This window comes from Nestor notabilis, unplaced genomic scaffold (genome assembly GCF_000696875.1).
Source record: "Nestor notabilis isolate BGI_N333 unplaced genomic scaffold, ASM69687v1 scaffold23374, whole genome shotgun sequence".
Taxonomy (NCBI): Eukaryota; Metazoa; Chordata; class Aves; order Psittaciformes; family Psittacidae; genus Nestor; species Nestor notabilis.
The window spans coordinates 13,506-34,494 of NW_009926334.1; the positions used below are offsets into that span (position 1 = coordinate 13,506).

Genomic DNA, 20,989 nt, shown 5'->3' on the forward strand with positions numbered 1-20,989 from the left:
AAATGGGATGGGCAGTTTTATACAGAGGTTCATTGAGAGCCGTGCAGCAGCCTTTCTCTATTATTATAGAGAGCATTGAAATTAGACATCTGAAATATATCCAGTCGCTTCACTTTACAGTTGAGTGAGGTCCAAACCTGTAGTAGATGTTTGGCAAGTGTATCTGTTGACTAGTGCATCATATGTAGCTTATGTTTAAATTAACATGACCTTTCTGTAATTTAAATTGACATCTAAGCATTCAGATAAATGTACTTTAGGTACTGAATTCAAAAAACCCCAACTGATTTCACCTTGTAAACTGTCTAGTATTCTGTGGCTTTATAATTTTGAGTTTTTATTCTGTTAATATTTCTGTTACTTCTCCCCACTCCCACTTGCAATGTGGAGGTGTTTGGGGGTTTTTTCATAGGTAAAGATTTTTTATGCTGGTGTTTTGGAGTTTTGATATCATCATCTTGTGGGCAGCTGATCTTGTAATTAAAATATGTAGTGCACATGTGGGGCAAAGGAAAAGCTGTATTTGTTAATGATACTTTATATTAAACTGACAGTGTATGCCCAAAATAGAGATTGTTCTCGTTGCTGAAATGAATACTACTCATTGCCGCTTGTCAGATTGAATTTAAAGTATCTGTTGAGACTAAACCTTCCCACCCCCTTCTGTTGGTGAGAATATTAGTAATAAGTGTTTATAATTTAAAATAGAGTTTGAAGGCCAACTTCCACAGTTTGTCGCAGGGTGGTTAATACAGCGGTAAAGGGGAGATGAATGTGGCTACTTGTGCGAGTCTATTACTCAGGAGGCCTGTAAATTTGATTGGCTGCTGCAGTTCTAGCAGAATCATTCGATTTGAGAGCAATAGAAAGATAAGATATCCAATTAACCAAATGATTTGCAGGGTTAGCCAACGTTGTCATGGAGATGCGAGTTGGAACAAATTAAATTTTAAGCAATAAAATAATCTTAAAGCACGTCTGGGAACAAGAAAATTTGTCAGTGGCACTTACCTGAATTGAATCTTAGCTTGACACGCAGTTGTTTGACATTGATATACTATGGGGGGGCCTAAACTTTTAAATGCTGTGTTGCCTTTATTATTTTTTTTTCCACTTCAGCCATTGCCAAAACAAATTGTAGTGTATTTGTTTTAAGTAAAAGGGCATTAATAATATATGCATATCTCTATGCTCAACATGGATTCAACTCATGAACAGCAAAGTTCACAGAATGCTAGCCTTAATCATTTGAGGCTTTTGAATATTTAAGTTTTGAGATTTAATTATACCTCCAACATCCCCTCACACCCCACACCCCCCATGCCCCCTCCAGTTCTTAGCAACAAATTTTTGGAAATGCTTGAGTCCTTCTGTAGCAAACTTCTAACAAAGCATGCAGAGAGCTAAGCACAGTGAAGTGTTTCTTTTTTTTGTGATTGCTGTGTGAATATGTGTGGTTTTTTGTTGCCTTTAAAGATCTTAATGGTAAAAAGAATAAAGGCTACAATGTTTAAATGTTCTGCTTGTTTCTGTGATTCTGCTGGAAAAATGAAAATACTAAACAGGTACTAAACTTTAACTTAAGACTGAAATATACACATGCAGTTTCTTACCCAAGGAGTTTTGAAATTGTAGTATTCAACTGATGTCTGGCTTGCAATTGGGATTAAAAAAAAAAATGGTCAAACATGTCCCATTAAAGAGGGCTTTTATCCATATGTCTGTTAGACAGATGGAGATGAAAACTGGTCTGAGGTCAAGCCATTTGCAGCATTCTCATAGCTGTTGATTTTCTTCTCATCCCCACCACAGATAATCTCAAATGATTCAGTAATGACCAAAACTGCAACATTGACCTTTACTCCCTAGTGGATTACTCTGTTACATGCTATAAATGGCTGGGAGTCCATTTTGTTCTTCCAGGAGTTCGATGTTGTACTTGATTTTATATATGTTGTAAGTGGAGGCAGAATACATGAGAATTAACCGTCCAAAGCTTTTATGAGTGTGAACTGGCAGTATATTCTTTTCTATGCATTAAAGACTGATTCTCTGAATCTGCTGCTTTAAAAGGATGGATCAGGGCATGCTATTTTAGTATCATCAGAACTTCCTGTTTTCTTGTTTTACTTTTAATTACATTGTTTCTAAGCTGTATTCTTCCCAATCTAATGACAAATGTGATTCTCAAAATTGGGTTGAAATAATTAAATAAAAATGTAATAAGTGTGAATACATAAGTCTGTCCTTAAGAAGTGGTGGTAGAGTGCTTTTAGACACTGATATCTTCCTTTATCATATAGGAGGTTCAGTCTGCAAGAAAGAATCATAAGCTTCTGAGATAGAATGGACATTTTTAGCAGAGCATTGTTTTGTAAGGGAAGGTAGGAAGGTCTGGACAGCTCTCAGGAGTCTCTTCACTAATAATATAGCAGTTATCACAACACATTATTAAAAATGATGTGTTGTAAGATACAGTTTTTGCTTCAGATGACCATGGATGCTGTAGCTGAAGTCACTACTGGGACGTGTATGGTAGACACTGATTGGAGCAAACCCCAAATTCTTGTTGTTGAAACCCCTGAAGCTGAAAGGTGATTAATTCTCTTCAGAGGAAGATCACATTCTTCACTCAGAAGTGAGAATGATGGTTCCCATGGGCTAGGTCTTCCACAACTAGTGATAAAATACACATGGGTGTTAGGTGTGGTGAGAAGTACAGTTAGAGTGTGGATACTTGTATTATACTTTCTTCTTTTCATTTCAGTGTAAGAATTGGTAGTTAAATCATGTTGATTTAAATATGGTATGTTATATGGTGCTTTGGAAAGTACAGGTTGTCAAAATGCGAAATAATTTGGAAAAGACTACTGTAGAGGAAAATGTGTCAATACTTATTATTAGCAAGGCAGAAGGGGGGAAAAAAAAGTAAAATTATATATCCATGCTCTATCTTACATGTTTAGTAAAATTACTTCTTTAAATGCATATTTAGTAGTCTGCCTGCTTTGTTCTCTGTCATTTTGTTAAGAATTCACTTTAGCAAGAGAAAAACTTAAGTACAAACACTTGAGTGGCAATGGTTACATCAAAACATTTAAGTCTTTCATTAGATAGAATCGAGGCAAAAAAAAATTACGAGCAAAGAAAAATATTCAGTGGCTCAACTTAATTTTACAAACTGCAGCTGAATTCTGTCATGTTAATTTTTAATGATACTTCAGGAAGGAGGGTAGTACTTCAGTTAGGGGGGCTGGCAAGCTTGCCATTTGCAAATTAATCAAAAGACAGTCATTACAACAGAAAGAATCAGTGAATGATGTAGTTTTGTCATTCTTTGATGGGCCCCACACTCAGGTCCTCTATTAAAAGTGAATGTATTCAAGAGGCTCTGCATTAAGAACACAAACAATTAAGGGCACTTCAGATGCTTTGCTAAGAGCTGCCTTGGAGCTAGGAGGGCTTTCATGAGAGATGCAGGCTTCCACAGTCTGCTTTACCAAGGAGCCAAAGAACACCGGCAGTAAGTCATGTTCGTCAATGCTCAAGTAGCTTTCTGCAGAATTTTCTTTGTTTACTCATTCTTCTGACTTGCCCTATATATCTCAGGATCAGCACTGAGATAATAGCTATGCAACTTTGGGTGGCCTCTAGTAGTAACTGATAAGTACCTTTCTTAAGACTTTCAAATTCATGAGCCCCAAATCTGGAATATACAGTTTACACTAATGCTACCAATTACTGATGTCTACTCTTGATTAACAAAGCTCTTCTGTACTCCTTCAAAAAAGGTGTTTGCTTTCAAGAATGAGTATATATATACACACACGTGCATATATACTTGAAGATAATTTCAACTTGAAAGGTGAACATGCATTGCTTTTTGAATAGCTAGATTTATATTTAAAGTAATGAAAGTTCTTTTTTTCTCAATTCCGAAAACAACCTCTTGAACTGTTAATAGGCAAGATTAGGTGAATTGTGCATTAAACCTTAATTTTCATAACTCTCTAGAGAATAAAAATATTTTTTGTCATAGTTGTGAATAAGAATGATTTCTACTAAACATTCAAGGCCAGGAAACAGGAGATGTATGAAATCTCATAGTGGATAAATAATTTTAAGTACTTTATTTAATTGTGTGAGGGTAATAGCTCTAGTAGGCAGACTGCTTTTTAAATGTAATTAGACTTTTATTATGAAGTATAGAACAGTCTTTTCAGTTTCTTTTCAGTGTACTGGCACTTGGAACAGCAGCAAGAAATCTCAAAATAAACTTATTTATGGCATGTACATTTACATTTATTGTGGATGGATATTAAGGATGTTGTTCGTATATGATCATCAGTGATGCCCTGCTTTGGTAAAGACAAACTCTGAAGGATACATTTTTTCATACCTGTGGTCAGTACTATCAATTTAAGCATTCTTCTGACTTAACCTTTATGTCTCAAGATCAGCAATTAGATAATAGCTGTGTTACTTTGGGAGGCCTGTAGGAGTAACTGATAAGTACCTTTCTTAAGACTTTCAAATGCATGAGCCCCAAATCTGGGATACATAGCTTACTCTAATTGTGTATATATGTATAAAATATATATACACAATAGTTTTCAAATAAGATTGACTGGTAAAGGGAGAAGGTTGATTTTTTTTTCAAAGAAAATAAAAATAACAACAAAACTAAACTAAACAAAACCTACCCCCCCAAAAAAAAAACCCAACCAAAACAACAACAAAAACAAAAAAAAAAACCAAACCAACAAACAAATTGACGTTTGTTGGGACCAGTAATTATCAGAAGATGTGGCATTCTCTTATCTGTATGCCATCCTTTATGCACAGTGAAGCTCAGATATTTGGGACTTGCACAGGAAAATCCAGTAATTTGACAGCTTGCATATTTTATAGACTCTTTTGAAACTTTTTTTTTTATTTCCTTATAGCTACTATAAGGATACTTATCTCAGTATTACAGAATAGGGAGACCTTTGTGTAGGCCATACAGGTCAAAGAACAATTTGCGTTTCTTACTTAACTTTTTTTCTTTCCCTTCTTACCACCTGCTATGATTCATCCTGGCTTCTGTCTTGAAAACAAATGTAATCCCATTGGTCTAGGGCAATTAACTTCTTGGACCCCAAACATTTTAACTAAACATCAGCCAGATAGATTGCTTGGTAATAGCCTTCCTTTCCATAGCTAATATACCTTGTTTTCTGGAGAGACATACTAAGTATGTGGAAAAATGCCCTTCAGTAAATAGATTCTCACAATTGGGGTGGCAGGGTTTGGGGGTGGAAGTGTGTGTGTGTGTTTGCGTGGTGGTTTTGTGGGGTTTTCTTTGTGTGGTTTTTGTTTTGTTTTTATTTTTTCCCCTCGCCGCTTGTTGACAGATGCTGAAAGTACCAACAGAATTGGTAACAGTTAAGTCTGGTAACTGATAATAGTTAAGCTGGTAACTTCCTTTAATTGCCTTTGCTGGTAGGTATGTAGTACCAATAATAAGGGCCATGCACAGACTGATGGATGTTTTATGGTTGTGGTCCAAACAAAACAGGAACAGGGCACTGTGGTACCTTGTGAAACAGGGCTGTTTGTGTTGAGAATAGAGATCTGTTCCCCATGTTACAGAGGTGCAAGGTTTGTTGTAAACCAGCTGTCACTTCATTGTCCTTATTTATGCAGAACCTTTTTTGTCCTAGAGAGAATCCATCCCAGAACTGCTTTGGAGACTCTTGTCTCTGCAAAACTTTAGAGTGGATGTGTCAAATGCCAGACTTTGGTTAGGTGGAATACTAGAGATTATGTCAGAGACATGGTGTTTTACAAGTTTCAGTGCTATTCAGTATTTTCCTTGTCTCTCTCAGAGGTGGGGAAAGAGGTATTAAAGTTTGCCAGTTGTATTTAGATGCCAAATCACCTGTTTGTGGAGACATACAAGTGGAGGGTGTATCCTGATTACTGCTTAACTGTTATATAAAGATCAGCACATCACAGTGTCTTCCTGAAAAACTCAGCATGATGGGAAGGCTCAGGGAAAGGTTTGGCAGACAAGTTAGCAGTACTTTCATCTGACTTTGGAGAAGTTTCTCTTTGCTCAGGTTTATGCATGTCATTTCATGGAAGGCCTAATGAGTCTCAGCAGGGATCTCTTGTTTCTTGTGCCTTAAAACAGAAAACCCAGGAAATATCTATATGTGTTAATGATATAATAGTGAGTGACAAGAGCTGTTCAGAGTGTCTTGTACATAGGCTGTGTTCACATGTAGATGCTAATTTTGATTTTGTGCAACTGTGCTACAGAGACTGCTGGAGATATTTTTAAGGAAAACTGTAGGCATTGTGCAAGTACCTTAAGGGTTAGTTATAGTGGTCGTTTTTAATAGTAGGCAGATGTATAGGCCTGAAAAGCTGTAATCACAGGTAAGACCAAGTAATGAGAGAAAAAGATCAGCATATCCCTCCAGAAATCCTGTGTTCAAGTTTACAGGCCAAAAGTGGGAGATAAGGCTGTCAAAAAGTGGGACTCAAACGCTTTGAACTGCTGTCTTCTCTGCTGCTTTCAGTGGAGGATTGTTCTGTTCTCTGCTGGTTCTTAGCCTTGTTGTTTTCCTGTTACTCATGGTTTCACTAATTTGTTGTTATTGACTATCACATTTTCTGATCTGATTCTTTTTCTTGTCTGCATTATTTTAATTCTCTCTCAATATGGATGTTTTAGAAGTCTGTATCTTTTGTCTTCGTTCTTCCTTGCCTCTATTTTGATACTTCTTCTGTACTCAGGATGGTGTGTTTCTGTCAGCAAAAATAATTTTACCTACTAATAGGCAGGTAAAATTGATCGTGAAAGAAACATTTTTCTTCCATGCCTGTCACCTTCATGTTATACTGCTTGATAATGTGAGTAATAATAATCTACCTTTTAAAAGGCTTTATCTTGGACTTAATGGTTTTAAAAAATGCTTTATTTCTTAATGAGCTATATACAAGGACCAGATTTGTGCTTAAATGTGTATACAGATTAGGTGCTTTAGACATGGCAGATGTCCTACAGTAACTTACTAAATCTCTATCCTCATATGGGCTTATATATTAACTTCTTATATTTGCAGTAGAATGATGTGGATTTTCTGTTACTTTTTTCACTGTGCGAACTTAATAGAATCTGTACACTAGTTAGTTTGTCAAAAAAATTAAACTACAGTTTTAATGAAAATACTTTTCCTTTATAGACAGAAATTGCCAAGAGATTGAATACAATTTGTGCACAAGTCATCCCATTTTTGTCTCAGGAAGTAAGTAAAACTGTTCAGCTGTTAAAGTGCAATTATGTTGCTTTTCTGTTTGCAAATTAGCTAGTTTTAAGATGTTAATTTTATCACAATACACAAGTGTAAGGAACATCTGTTATAGCTGAAGTGTGCAAACCCCCTGCTAATTTGGTCTAACAAATCTGAGTTCAGACTAGTGACAATGGCTCAGCCTCATTCACTGCCTGGGGAGAGTGGGAGTCTGTAAAATATTACCAGTGCAACAAGATGCTTTAGTTTCTAATCATGGTGATTAGTTATTTGATATTCAGTTGTCAAATGTGAATCTAGTGAAATAAGCATGCCTATCTTGTTGACATAATTTGTGTCAAATTTCAGTTGTAAAGGTGAGTAGTTAGCTCAGATGCAAAATCCTGTTTAAGGTTACTAACCTGCATCTGGTCTGAATGACTGCGATTGTAGTTTATTGTGAGCAGCTGCTGTTACATTTTGAAGCCTGTTTGTTGTTTTGGATATGGCTTTTCAAACTCGAGAGTTTACAAAGAGTATTTGTAGTTCTTGTTTAGTTCAGCATTTCTTTTCCCTGTTTGAAATTTCAGTAGGTTTTGCTCTGTGGGCACAGGGTATTTAAGTGTTAAAACTGACACTAGTGTGAAGTTGACATTATTGTCCTGTCAACTCAATTAGAAAGGGATCATTCATTTACCAGAAAATTAATACTGAAGTGGCATGGGGAAAGATGTGAGCTGGTTGCCTTCAGGACTCTTGTTTAATTTTGAACACGTAAGAAATGGGGCATTGTTGCATTTAACCTGTGTAAGATGTCTTGCAGTAGGTAGTTTGAGTTTCTGCAGACAAACTGGTTATTCTGGGGTTTGTGATCTTGGTTTGATTTGATGTGGTCAATACCTTAACACAAATTCCTCCCCATGTCCTTTCTTCTTTTAATAGCATCAGCAACAAGTGGCCCAAGCTGTAGAACGTGCCAAACAAGTGACCATGGCTGAGCTGAATGCCATCATCGGGGTACGTGGCCTTCCAGGTCTACCTCCTACAGTGTGTATAACTTGCTTTCATATCTTATTGCTTTGCTATTTTTAAAATAAGCTTGATGTTTTGATATCTCAGTGTTGCTGAAGTGTTTGCCTTGCTGCATGCAGATTTTAGCAGGAATAAAGTTAACAGTTTACCCTGTTATTCTGTACAGCAGTGCTGTGTGTAACAAACCTTTTTCTACAAGAAATATAATGATTAGGAGAACCGCTTGTTTATTTGTAGGTATTGTGTGTCAGTTGATCTAGTTACCTTTGCCTCATGCTTTTTGTGACACTTGAGTTCTTGGAGCCTGTACAACTATTCATTCTTCTTTCTTTTCCTTTCTTGTGAATCTTTCATGAATTTTAAATTAGCAAGCTACTGAAAAGAAACTTCACTTGGTTTTGAGGTAGTATTAATTGTCTTGACACAGTGTTCTAATAGCCTTTCATCATGTATGTTCTTCTAAATATGCTGCTACTTGCTTGTGACTGGTTGTCAATCACAAGTCACTTGGTTTGTATTAAGGAACTTTGACCATACATTCCTTCCACTGTATGAGTTCATTTCCCCTGCCACTAAGTCTGGAATATTTCTCATGTTTTTGCCCTTCCAGACTAAGTGAAAGAAGTAGTCGAAACAAGAACCTGTGCTTTCTGATTTTATTCATATGTGCATGCCTTGAGCAAATTCAAATTACTCATTTATCAATTTATGTTAATTGCTTGTGAGAAGATGCCCTGCTGGTCTTTATAGTTCCCTCAGACACTTTGTAATGATAATTAGACATGCTGCTGTACGGATTAACAGTGCCATAGTCCAATGACGTCTACAGACAATGGAACCAGTTAATCCATCTGTGCTTAAAATTGCATCCCAACTGGAGATGGAAAGAAAAAAAAAAGAGGAGTGAGTGAGGATTAAAAGAATGAGCCTCAGCTTGAAAACGTTCCTTTCATCAGTTTCTCAATTGCAGATCTGCAGTCGGTTTGCCTGTGGTAAGCTATTGGCAGTCAATTAGGTGAAATAAACTGGGAGGGTGACCTTCATTTCCTTTTAATAGCTTTTCCTCCTTGAAATGGGGAGTTTCAGTGGATTTTCATCTTAAATTTTATTCAAGCTGCTTTATTACACTTGACAGATTAGCTTTGCATAAACATACACCCCCCCCCTTAAATATGTGCTGTTTTTCCCCTTCGTATCAAATTTTGACTGTTACTTAGTTGATTTGCTAATCATATCTTAGAAAGCCACACAATTACATCTGTATTTGTCACAATCTCCTCTATACTTTGCTTGTGTAATGAATTACTGTATAAATACCTGATTTGATCTTTGAAATGCAACACATTTTCATTTGTGGTATTTGATTAGTGAAGATCAGAGAAATGTACTTCCTCGCATTGTGTTTTGTTTTTTTTTTAATTCTTTAGGATGAAAATTGAATGGAAAACCTTTAATGAACTGTTTTTAAAGAATATTTTATGCAGTAAAAGGAAATACGTATTAAAATATATGTAAAACATTCTTGCTGGACCTAGTGCAAGTTAGCCAAACCAAATTTTATCATCTCAGGCATGTCACATACCCCTTTTTATAGTCTGCACAGTACAGTCTTCTAAATGTGATAGGATCTACAAGTACCACATGCAATTAAGAACTCTTCTTTGGGGGCGGGAGGGGGTAAGGGAGAGGGAGTAGGCAGATCTTCGGGAGCAGGAATAGAAGCCTCCACCTTTTCTGTTTTTCAAATATCTAAGATGCATCAGAAGAGATACTTTCCTACTTTCCTGTGTCTTCTGAAAGACTTCTGAATGATGCTGTACAAATCCCAAACTACAAATTAGAAAATTAATACCTTGTGCGCAAAATTTAACTCTATAGATACATGCATGCTAAAAGAAGATGCATGATAAAGTTAGATATATGTCCCAGTGATTCTTTACAGTCTTACATGATCAATAATTGTCTTGTGCTGCACAGTAAGTTTCATGCTCTGACATATGCTTGATTTTGTTTGAAAGGGATGGTGTGCATCCTAGAAAACTTGAATAGCATAAAATTGGGTTGACAATTCAGTGGACCTTTGCTCCCTTGCACTGAGCACACAGCGTGTCAAGCCCTCTCCCCAGAGGGGAGGACGCATCAGAAGCCTGTCTGCTTCTGCAAGCGGCAGCTGCACTGAGAGCGAGCATGGCCCAGTTTGATAGCAGCTGTCAGTATTGTTAAGGGATCCGACTTAGTGTAAAGAACAATAGAAGGACCATGCTGTTAAAGTGCAGTGTCTTTCAAGATAAGAAAAGAAATAGTAGTTTAACGGTTTAGACATCTATTATGGACATGAAAGATCATGAAACTTCTTTTCAAAATGCAAATAGGCTGGGCCAACAGTAGTAGATGCAATCAAGCAGCTTCTGACGTCATATACTGAGAATACTTATGTACAATAAATTTTGAGGATGGGAAGAAAGTTTGGTTTTCATAGCCGATAGTCACTTTCATATTTTCTCTTGACTAGATAAAATATGCATTTTTGTTTGGGTTTGACTTTTATCCCCTCCTTCCTTTCTCTCTTTACGGGCCATAGTTTCGTGACTCTAGACAAATCAAAAAACTCCCACTTGGCTTGCCTGAGAGCCATTCTTGTTGCTGCTAGAAGGGAATAAAGCCTTTAATTAGTGGTAAAAACTTTCTGAAATACAAGATGATTTTTTTTACTATGTTTATTTCATACTTTATATGTAAAGATAATATAAATATATTTATTTTATATATATTTTATATATATTTTTGTATTTATATATAAATATAAATATGAATGTGTTTATTATTTTATTTTTTTTATAGTTGGAAAGGTGGATGATGATAGGCTGTGAGGATAGGGACTTTGTAGTCTCATGGGACTGAGATTTTTCAGAGAATTTACCTACAAAGTCAAAAGCCAGGTTTGGAATTGGTATATGTTAAGCACATACGAAAGAGAATGAATTGACACATTAAAAAAAAAAAGTAATATAGTTGGACTTGATGAGCTTGTAAGCAGTGCTAATCATCTGCATTGATTAAAAGTTCTTACTTCAGGAAAGAACTGTGGATGATGCTTGGTTATTAACAGTCATAGCCTTACATTTTTCCTGCATGTTTTTGAAGGCTTTAACTTCCAACCATGGGCTAGCAGTGTGGCTAAACAACCTCCTGGCCTTTTTTTTTTTTTCTTAATGACTCCACTTTTATATTGAAGTCGAATGAAGTAGCAATTTTTCTAGATAAAGAATAAACCAGAAACCTTTAGGAGATAAATGCACCTCTTAACTCCCTGGTACTACTGCACCTGCAGGCAGCATCCACATGTGGGGTTAAGGGAGAATTCGAATTACAATATAAAAAAATTAGGTAGGTTATGATGATTTAACTTGAAGTTGGCGTTTTTTTTCTTTGTGGTTTTAATTTTGTTTGTTTTTTTGGAGGGTTTTTTTGGAGGGGATCTAGCTGGAAAATCAAAGGTGCTCAAAATTCATGCTTTGAAGTTCATGCTAGGAAGTATAGGGGACAACTAAATTGGTCTATCTAGATGTAAACAATGCAAAGTTTGTTAGATGTGCTTTCAAATTAATAAATGAGGTAGGTTTATGAGTAGACAACAGCAGCAAACTGGAATCTTTTTTAGTATTGCTTTTAGATGCATGACTTCGGTGTAACACTGAGTAACCAGGTATCATATTTTTGCCTTTTGAGGCATGTTACTGATGGTTCTGTGAAATATGTATCTTTTGGATTGCCAGTACTCTTGAGACAGATTGAGTTGTAGGCCTTGGAGAGGCCTCTCCACTGTTGCATGAGGTGATTGGCTAAAGGATTAGCAAAATATGGGATTATTTTTTTTCTCTCTCGGCTGTGGTTGCCAGCTATCTCTGGGATTGTCGTGTGTGAAGCTTAAGAGGATGAGGTTAACCTCTTGAGGGTTTGTTCTTATGAGTGTGTAGTTAATCCTTAGAAAGCCCATAAATAACTAGGCTGTATGTTTCATTATAAAATAGAAATACAGACTAGAGCAGAAATGAATGCAGAACTTAGTGCAAGGGAAGAGCTAAGCAGCTGTAGCAGTACTTTAGATCTCTTCAGCCATGATCTGCATTATGTGCTGAGGGAGGGGAAATTGCCTAGTTCTTTTAAATTAAATAAAATGAGATCTAGTGAGCACAAAACTGTCCTCCCTTTCAACGTAAACTAGCTAACCCCAAGTCTGAATTACCTCGGTCTGACAATAGGAACTCTGTGTGGCAGTATCCTGGGTTATTCTTCATATTTTGCCTTTTTTAAATTATATAGAAACCTTAATTGCATACTAGGGTTCTTCACAGTAGATGGTTTGGAATACAAAAGCTTCAGAGCTGTAAACTAATTTTAAAATAGGTAGCAAAGGAAGAAGGTATTTGTCAGCATGACAATTGGTATTGTCAAAATACTAGTTCCTGAACAATGGTCAGATTCTTGTTGTTAGTACCATTAAGTTTTGAGGAAAAATAAGAAAGTGGTATTTATGTTTTGGTAGTTTGTCCTATTCAAAACAGGAAACCTGAAAGAAGGCGTGTAAAATGCGAATGAATAGATAGTGTTAACCAGAATGGTTTTCCACTTGATATCCCCCTGTCTGTGTACTGGTGGGGAAACAGAGAACCCTGGAGAAACAATACAAAGAGACATTTCCTGGAGAACAAAATATTCTCATGAAAGACTCTTCAGGCATTCTTGAGAGGGGAAGTTAACATCCCAAAGTCAAATGTTATTGAGTAGCAGCCTGGACCTCTCTTTATCTTGCAAAGTTGCGTGGGTGGGTGGGTTGAAAAAACAGCATCTTGGATGCTGTTGAAAAATCAAAACAAAAGATTGATAGATCTAGATGGAGAACCATCTACATTAAATATCTAAGGTACAACTCATATGTGAGACGAAGTATATGGTCTTACAAATTTGTGAAGCTGAACAGCTTTCAAAAAAGGAGTGAAAGGGAGATGGTTGGGAAGAAATGTGGTTACATAGAGCTCAAAACTGAAGATATGCAGCTGTACCTGCGAATGCAGAGAGAAGGTAGATTCTGATGAGATAACTCTGTGAGATACCAACAATGAGTTGGTACTACTTGGTAGATTATTGTCCACTGAGCAGATGTTGAGGATATGGGATGTACATGTTCAAGAGTGCGGATCTTGTAAGTTGGTCTGCTTTGCAGCAGAAGAGAGGTGCAGGGGAACTGCTAAGATTAGAAAAACCTGTATGTGTGGCAGTAGTAAACAGAAGACCAGAGAAGTCAATGCGAAATGTGGTTTCAGGAAAGGCTAGGTAGATAGAAACAGAGGAGATTGATACGCTACCAGGGATGATTCCTTATTTTTGTGAACTTAGCTCCAGATGATTCTGTTAAACAGAAAGGTTTGGGAGGAATAGTTTCAGTGGAATTGAAATGACTGAACTTGGATCAAGGTGCTTCAATAGCACAGTTCAAGGCAAGGATTTATAGGAAGTGTATTCAGTGAGCTTTAGTGAAGAAAACATGGAAGGACTGTCAGAAAGACAAAATAGGCGTTAGGGATAGGTTTGCTTTTGAAGGTGGTTGGGACAGAGGGGTGTTGATACATGTATATGAAGTAATTGTCACAGAAGGGTAGGTTATTTAATCCCAGAAGAAAGGATTACTTCCTCTAAAGAGGGATTCAAAGCACCTCTTTTGATTAAAGCATATGCAGGCAGAATAGCTTTACATGGTTGAAGACAGTTCTTGTGAATATTGTACACTTTTCCCTTAAGTTATCAAGAAAGTAAAAGGAGACAAGCTGAAAAGATGAGCATACCTTCTCTCTTCTAAATACCTCCTTTGCACTCATACTTGAAGTGAGACAAGTAGGGGAATTGGAGTAAGTAAAGAGTCAGTAGGCTGAGATAAAAATGTGATGTGACCTTCAGTGCTTCTCTTTAAAGAAGTCTGAGGTACGGCAGATTTGGAGGAGGGAGGAGTTTGATAGTAAGAATGAATTGGTTAGCCCACACAAAAGAGAAACTCAGCTGGGACTGCACATAAGGTGAAATCAACTGCAGAGAAGTTAGTTGAGTAAGGATGAAGCAAAGCATGGTCATGGAGTTGTCCTGCAACATGAGTGGGAAGAGAGAAAAGTGTTGGGTGTTTATATGTTGCATGATGTAGGACTAAAAGCTGGATGGCTGTATGGTGGGAGAGGTGTAGAGAATGAAGCATGTAGATCAGAAAGGAACTAAGGTCTTGTTTTGAGAAGCAAACACTGATACACTGAGGTGAGCTGTCAGTGTGCTCATGGGAGTGATGTGGATTCACAGGCAAAATACACCTGTAACTGGGTGACTGTACTAAAGATGGGAGTAGGAAGGTGCAGAATGATAGGTGCAGAGGATCTGGAGGAAGATACAGGGAGACACAAGTAATATCAATATTAAACATTGGAAATGTGAAGGAAAACAGCAGTTTTTCATGGGGAAGAACAAGGCAGACTGAGAGAGGGTGCTATGTTGGAGGTGCGGAAGAGAAGGGACAGAAGCTTGTTTTCCTTGTTCTTGCGCCATGAGGCTAGCATAGGCATTTATGGTAACTTTAGCAAATACTAGAGGCAGTGCAAGACACAGTTTGTACAGAAGTTTGCTGTAACTTTTCAATAAAGAGTTTAAGGTAACTCTTTATGTCTTATGGTAATGCATTATTCTTAATCTTTTCAGAGTATTTGCCAAATTACCAAGTGTGCTGTCTTGTATAACACTGAATTTCTGAGAATGTCCCGTACTGTTTTTAAAGGTACTTGCTAACTCTTACTCTTTAAATTGAATACTTACAAGCAGTAGTACTGAGGTAGTAAACCCAAGGATTATCAAAAGTGGATTGCTCAAATGCATGTTCAGAAGTCATGATCATTTAGTAAGTAGAAGTTGTTACAGAGTGTATATGAAATCTCTGGTATTTGGTCTGTGGCTTGGAACAGTAAATAAAAATCAGTGTAATGGTTTTCTCATGACTGTCATACTTTTCCTTCTTTGCTACGTGTGAAATGTTTTTGTAGGTATTAGTAGCTGGGACAAAAGAGTGATGAGCACAATTTAAAATATTGTGGTTTAATTCCTGGCTTTTAATTTCCAAAAAAACCTTTCTACTTTACCATTGCTATCTTCATGTTTGGCAAGATCTAAATTTCTAGAGACTATAAAACCCCCTAAAGTGGTATTTAAGTAATTTCCAAATTGGTACATGCTTGAACTAGTTGGTTTTGGCTGCTGTGGCAGCAGAACCATGCTTTTGAGGTGGTGTTGGATGCTAGTGGCATGTTAACAGTAGTTAAAAAGGCAAATACATAGATTTGATGTTAGAAGGTGAGTAATAGCAGGGTTTTATGGTTACCCCAGAAAAGAACATGCGCTGGCATTTTCTGCAGACCAGAAGCAATGTGTGCTGACAGCTTCGTTCTAGAGGCTTATGGCTTGCATCTGAGCCTTCAGAGAAAGCGATATGTACTTGTCTAAAATTAAAGAAAAGATTTTTTCTCAAACTGACTTATAGTGACAGAGGTCAAATGAATGTTACTGTTTTCCGAAAACCAGCCTTTGTCTTGTTTGGACCATGAGAATTTAAGCTCTCCTTCTGTGGTTTTTAGAATGTGGTTTTGAATTTGTTACTTTCCTTTAGAGTCTGGGAAGTCCTTTGGTGAAGACATGTTTTCCTGTGCAAGGGTCATGTTTTCCATTTGTACTCAGTCTCTACCCCTCCACTCCCTTCTGTTGTGTGGCATCTGTCCTTCATAAAGATTTGTCCATTGTTGTCATCTTTTTCTTCCAATGCAACTTCAGCTTTGCTGTTTGTCCCTTATTTCTTCAGAATTTAGCCTAAGGGGGGAAAAAACACAACCCAAAAAAAAGCCCCCCAAGAAACCCTAAAAACTACCCCAAAACAAAACTAACATTATTTGAGGGGAAAAAAAGAGCAAACCCAAACATTATTAATACAAGGACCTTTAGAACTTCTGACTTGTTTTTATTTCCTTTTTCTGTTATAAACTGTTTGAGACAGGAACTGTTTTTAAGCCAGGTCTGCATTACACATTTTTAGAAGAATGGCTGTCAATTAAAAAGGTATATATGCAAACACAGAGAACAATTTATATATTTTCATATTAGTATGAGCAATCAATATGTGTAATATATACAGAATATTATGCATAGATATCATGTATGTAGTATATAGCAACATATTAATGATATAATATATTAAGATATAAAATATTCCATTGTGTGTATATTATATATAAAATGTTATACGTGTGTTTATATGTGTAAGGTTATACTAGCAACAGGGCTTTAGTTTGTGGGCTGTTTGTTGCGTTGCCAACATAGCTGCTGATAGAAGCACTAGTCATGCTTCAGTGTGTCTGCACTTGGTACAAGCTGCTAAGATTTGGGTTAACTTACAGTGCCTAAAAGCATGGAGGAGGGAAGAAAATATTTTCTGTTGGCAAAAGCCCTTATGTGGATGCAGTTACACCAGTGGAGTGCTAATGCACCTTGGGGAGAAGACGTCATTGAACTGGAAGAATTCCATCTGCTGGCAATATCCTGCATCCTTGCTGCAGGGCTCTGCCAGCATGGGACGATCTGCAGTCTCCATAGCATAGCTAAGCTGCTAGTGCAGATCTACTGTTCTGAAAGTACTAGTCGTGCTGGCAGTACTATATAGTTATTCCCTCAATGTCAACGGAATGTTAAAAATCTTGCCATTTAACAATTATCACTAAACTTTTGTTAAATAGTTAATTGCTGATCGCTTTAGCGGAAAAAACAGCGGATGTACTTATTCACTGGGTGCAGTGACAAATCATTTGGGTGGGATCACCCACATCTGTCATTACTGTTTACAAGAGTGATCTTTCTGAAGACTCCTCAAGTGTAATTATCTCTTTATCTTTTGAATTCTGGTGCTTGGGCTTGCCCTGCAAAATGCCAGAAGAAAGGGCAAGAGAAACCTAGCTGTTTAAAGTGAGACAGGCACAGCGAAGATTAGAGTTGCTGCTAAGGAAGGGAGAGCCCTGTCTGAAGTCTGTGTGTCTGATCTAGAATGGTGATGTGAGAACTAATCAATGATTAAAAAGCTACTCTTGAAAATTATTTTTGTTTGCTACTTGTGTTACACTGGGGAGCACGGCAGACCTGTTTCTCAATTCTATAGGTGTAAAGCTAACTACAGTATTAAAACTTTAAGACGGGATCTTGTGATTCAGCAAAAGTACTGTGTCTACTAGTAGGTAGGCTGGTAGTGGCTGTGTAATTCAAACTGATAACAACCCAAGACTTTCTTGTGTTGGAAAAAAAAATCATTTAAAAACCCTTATGAAATACAGAATGTATTCTAAAATACAACCTGAAGAATATATTTAGCATTTATGTCTTACATAATGATTTTAAGGAGCTATTAAAAAAATTTCCCGTTTTACTAATGGAAAATTAAATTTAGAGTTTTGCTAGGTAGATGAAGGTTTTGGTGTAACTGCTTTGACCCTTGTTGGCTCTGTAGGATTTTGGAGCTGAACCATGCACACCAGTGGTTTGTTAGCCCCGTATTAGAATCTGTATTCTCTTCCTTTGTTGTAATTTTTCTGTGGAATCAGATTTTCTCTTGAGGTACATCACCAATCAATAAATATACATTTTTGTTTCAGAGAACTTAGTGTGGCAGCTTCATGACTACAACTAGTTTTTATTTCTTTCTTTAAATAAAGATCTATTAGCCTTCAGAGCAAGTATATAAGGAATTATGCTTGTGCTTATGTAAGCATTCCTTAATTTAGCAAGACTAAATAATATGGTTTACTCTCTTAATGCCAGGATAAAAAAAGGACTGACTCTAGAGCTGGCCAGGTTTCGTATGCTATGGCAAACCCGTGTAGCATAAATTTGTAGAAGAAATTCATTTTACAGTAAAAATGCATACATCAGTGTAAAAGTGTAGTGAGAGCACCCGAGCATAAAGTGGTCTTTTTAATCCTCATGAGCCAGTTGAAATCAACATTGCTTTTCCTATTTTGAGTTTTCTGAAGAACGAAGAAACAAGACTTGATTCCTAAAGGAGAGTGCCATAGCAGAGCGCTGAAAGGGAATTCTAAAAGGAAGGAAATAAGTGACCAAAAAAACAGGAGGTAAGAAAGGAAAACAGAAAAGACTAATTGAGAACTGTAAACTTCATGTTGTTTTGCAGTAGCTTCATGGAGTGCTTTGGACATGCTGAGGGTCTTGCATCTGATTATTTTTTTAGTAGATAAGGTGGCAAAAGGTCTTAGTTTGTTAGTGTTCTTACAATCCTGGTATCAGCAGAGCAGTGAAATACAATTTCACAGCCTCATTTCAGTTGCTGTAGAGATTAAGTTAATTTGTGAGAAAAGGACTGCTTGGGGAGTGTGTGTGTGGGAAGCTGCCTTTATCCCACTATTGCATTGGTCTTCTGGTTTGTGAGGGTATTTATGCAACCCCTTAACTGCTTCAAAAAAGTTCATGTGCAATTGAGACTTACTAGTATGGTTTGAATTGTTTGAACAAGTGGAAACAGGAACTGCAGGAAACTTTGAAGAGCCTTCTGTTCAAAAATTTAACATTAGTTTGAAGCAGATCACCACAGTAGAAAATAATAATGAAGAACAAAGTTATCTTTTTTTTTCTTCTTTCTGACTTTGATACTTGCTTTGACATCAATTCTGTACAGAGTAAAAAACTTGCTAATGTGTTGGTCTTTTTTTTTTTTTTTTTTTTTTTTTTTGGTGGGAGTGGAAAATACATGGTAAGACCTAAAGACACTCTACTGTGCATCTTCTGTAAAAAAGCATGAAAAAGAAACAGGATTTTTCCTGTGAGACAATTGGGCCTTTAAATAATCATGCTGCTGCCACACAAGTTTTATGTATATGAAGTATATTGCTTGGGATAGCTTTTGCCACTACTGTCCTCCTGTGGACTTAAATCTCTGTAGTACAACGTCATTTCACATGGTTTATAGATGGAAGAGGTTTGCTGAAGACACTATTTCATTGTTTCTGAGGGCATTCTCTTTCTGTGCCTAAGGCACTGTGGTTTGTTCTCATAATGGATAGTTTTCAAATAACTTCTACAAAACTACAAAGGCTCCATTTTCTGCTCACCAGCTAGAGATGCAGCAGTGTGCACTTTCAGGTTTGTTTACTGTGGTATAGTGTAGCTTACCATCTGTCAGAATAAAATCTGAACATTTAGAAGAAGAGGAAGTAGGGAAACAAAATAAACACAGATGTTTCAAAGGAACTGGGTAGAAAATGAAGCAATGATAGTAGCAGCTGACTCTCATTTTTCTAAAACATGTTTAAATGGGGAGAAAACAGTAAGCAATAACAATTGCAGAATCACAAAACGCCTGAGGCTAGAAGGGATCCTTGGAGGTCATCTGGTCCATCCCCCTGCTCAAGTCAGACCACCTAGGGCCAGTTTAATAGAACCATGTCTGTATGGCTTTTGACTGTCTCCAAGCAGGGAGGCTCTACCACTTCCATCCCTGGGCAACCTGTGCCAGTGCTCAGGCACCATCACAGGAAAAAAGTGCTTTCTGATCTTCAGGACAAACCTCCTATGTTGCAGTCTGTGCCCATTACTTTTTGCCCTGTTGTTGGGCCATCCAGTGATGGGACACAGAATTAAGGGACCTTGCATATGAGGACAGGCTGAGCAGAGCTGGGACTATTTAGCCTTCTCTGTGCGCATCATTGGATGCTGTCCAGTATGTCTGTCTCTTTGCAGAGCCCAGAACAGGACACAGTAATTCAGGTGTGGCCTTAGCAATGATGAGTAGAGGGGAAGTATCACCTCCCTCAGACTGCAGGCAGCACTTATAATGCAGCCCAGGTTGCCATTCACCTGCTTTGCCACAAGAGCATATTGCTGGCTGATGTTCAACTTGGTGTCTGTCAGGACTCCCCACCTGCACTGTAAATAATTTACTGTGTCCAATCTAAACCTGACCTCTTTCAGTTTAAAGCTGTTTCCACTTGTCCTGTCACTATAGGCTCTGACAAAAAGTCTCTTTCTATCTATTTTGTAGGCCCACTTTATATACTGAAAGGCTGCAGTAAGATCTGCCTGGCACCTTCTCTTTCTCCAGGCTGAACAACTCTAGCTCTTTCAGGCTTTCTTTGTAGGAGAGGTGTCACATCCCTCTGATTACTTTTGTGGACCTTCTCTGGACCTGCTGTGGCAGGTCTGTGTCTTTCTTGCACTGTGGACCCCAGAACTGGGTACAGTAGTCGGGGTTGGGGTTCAAAACAGTGAAGTAGAGGAGCAGAAGCATCTGTCTCAGCATGCTGGCCATACTTCTTGGGGTGCCACCAGGATATGACTGACTTTCTGTGTTGCAAGAGCAGATTGCTTTTGCATGTGCAAATTTTTATCCACCAGTACCTCCAAGTCTTTCTCCAGAGAGTGGACACAGGGCTGCCCACTTCTGGGGTTTACACAATCTGGGGATTGCCCAGACCTAGGTGCATGAACCTTGTCTTGTTGAACTTAATGAAATCTACATGAACATAATGAAGGTCCCACTCCTCAGACCTGTAAAAGTCCATCTGGGTGCCACTCCTTCTCTCAAGTGAATCAACTGTGCT

At 37.5% G+C, this 20,989-nt stretch overlaps 1 protein-coding gene across 1 annotated transcript in view; it reads left to right on the top strand.

Moving 5' to 3' along the window:
- TLE1 (transducin-like enhancer of split 1 (E(sp1) homolog, Drosophila)) overlaps nt 1–20,989 on the top strand; it is a gene marked incomplete at its 5' end in the record, with an annotated part of 68,167 nt that overhangs the window by 12,090 nt on the left and 35,088 nt on the right. Inside the window, 2 exons of the mRNA XM_010013488.1 lie at nt 7,236–7,298; nt 8,226–8,300. Of these exons, the coding sequence (XP_010011790.1) occupies nt 7,236–7,298; nt 8,226–8,300 (138 nt within the window). The remainder of the gene's footprint in view (nt 1–7,235; nt 7,299–8,225; nt 8,301–20,989) is intronic.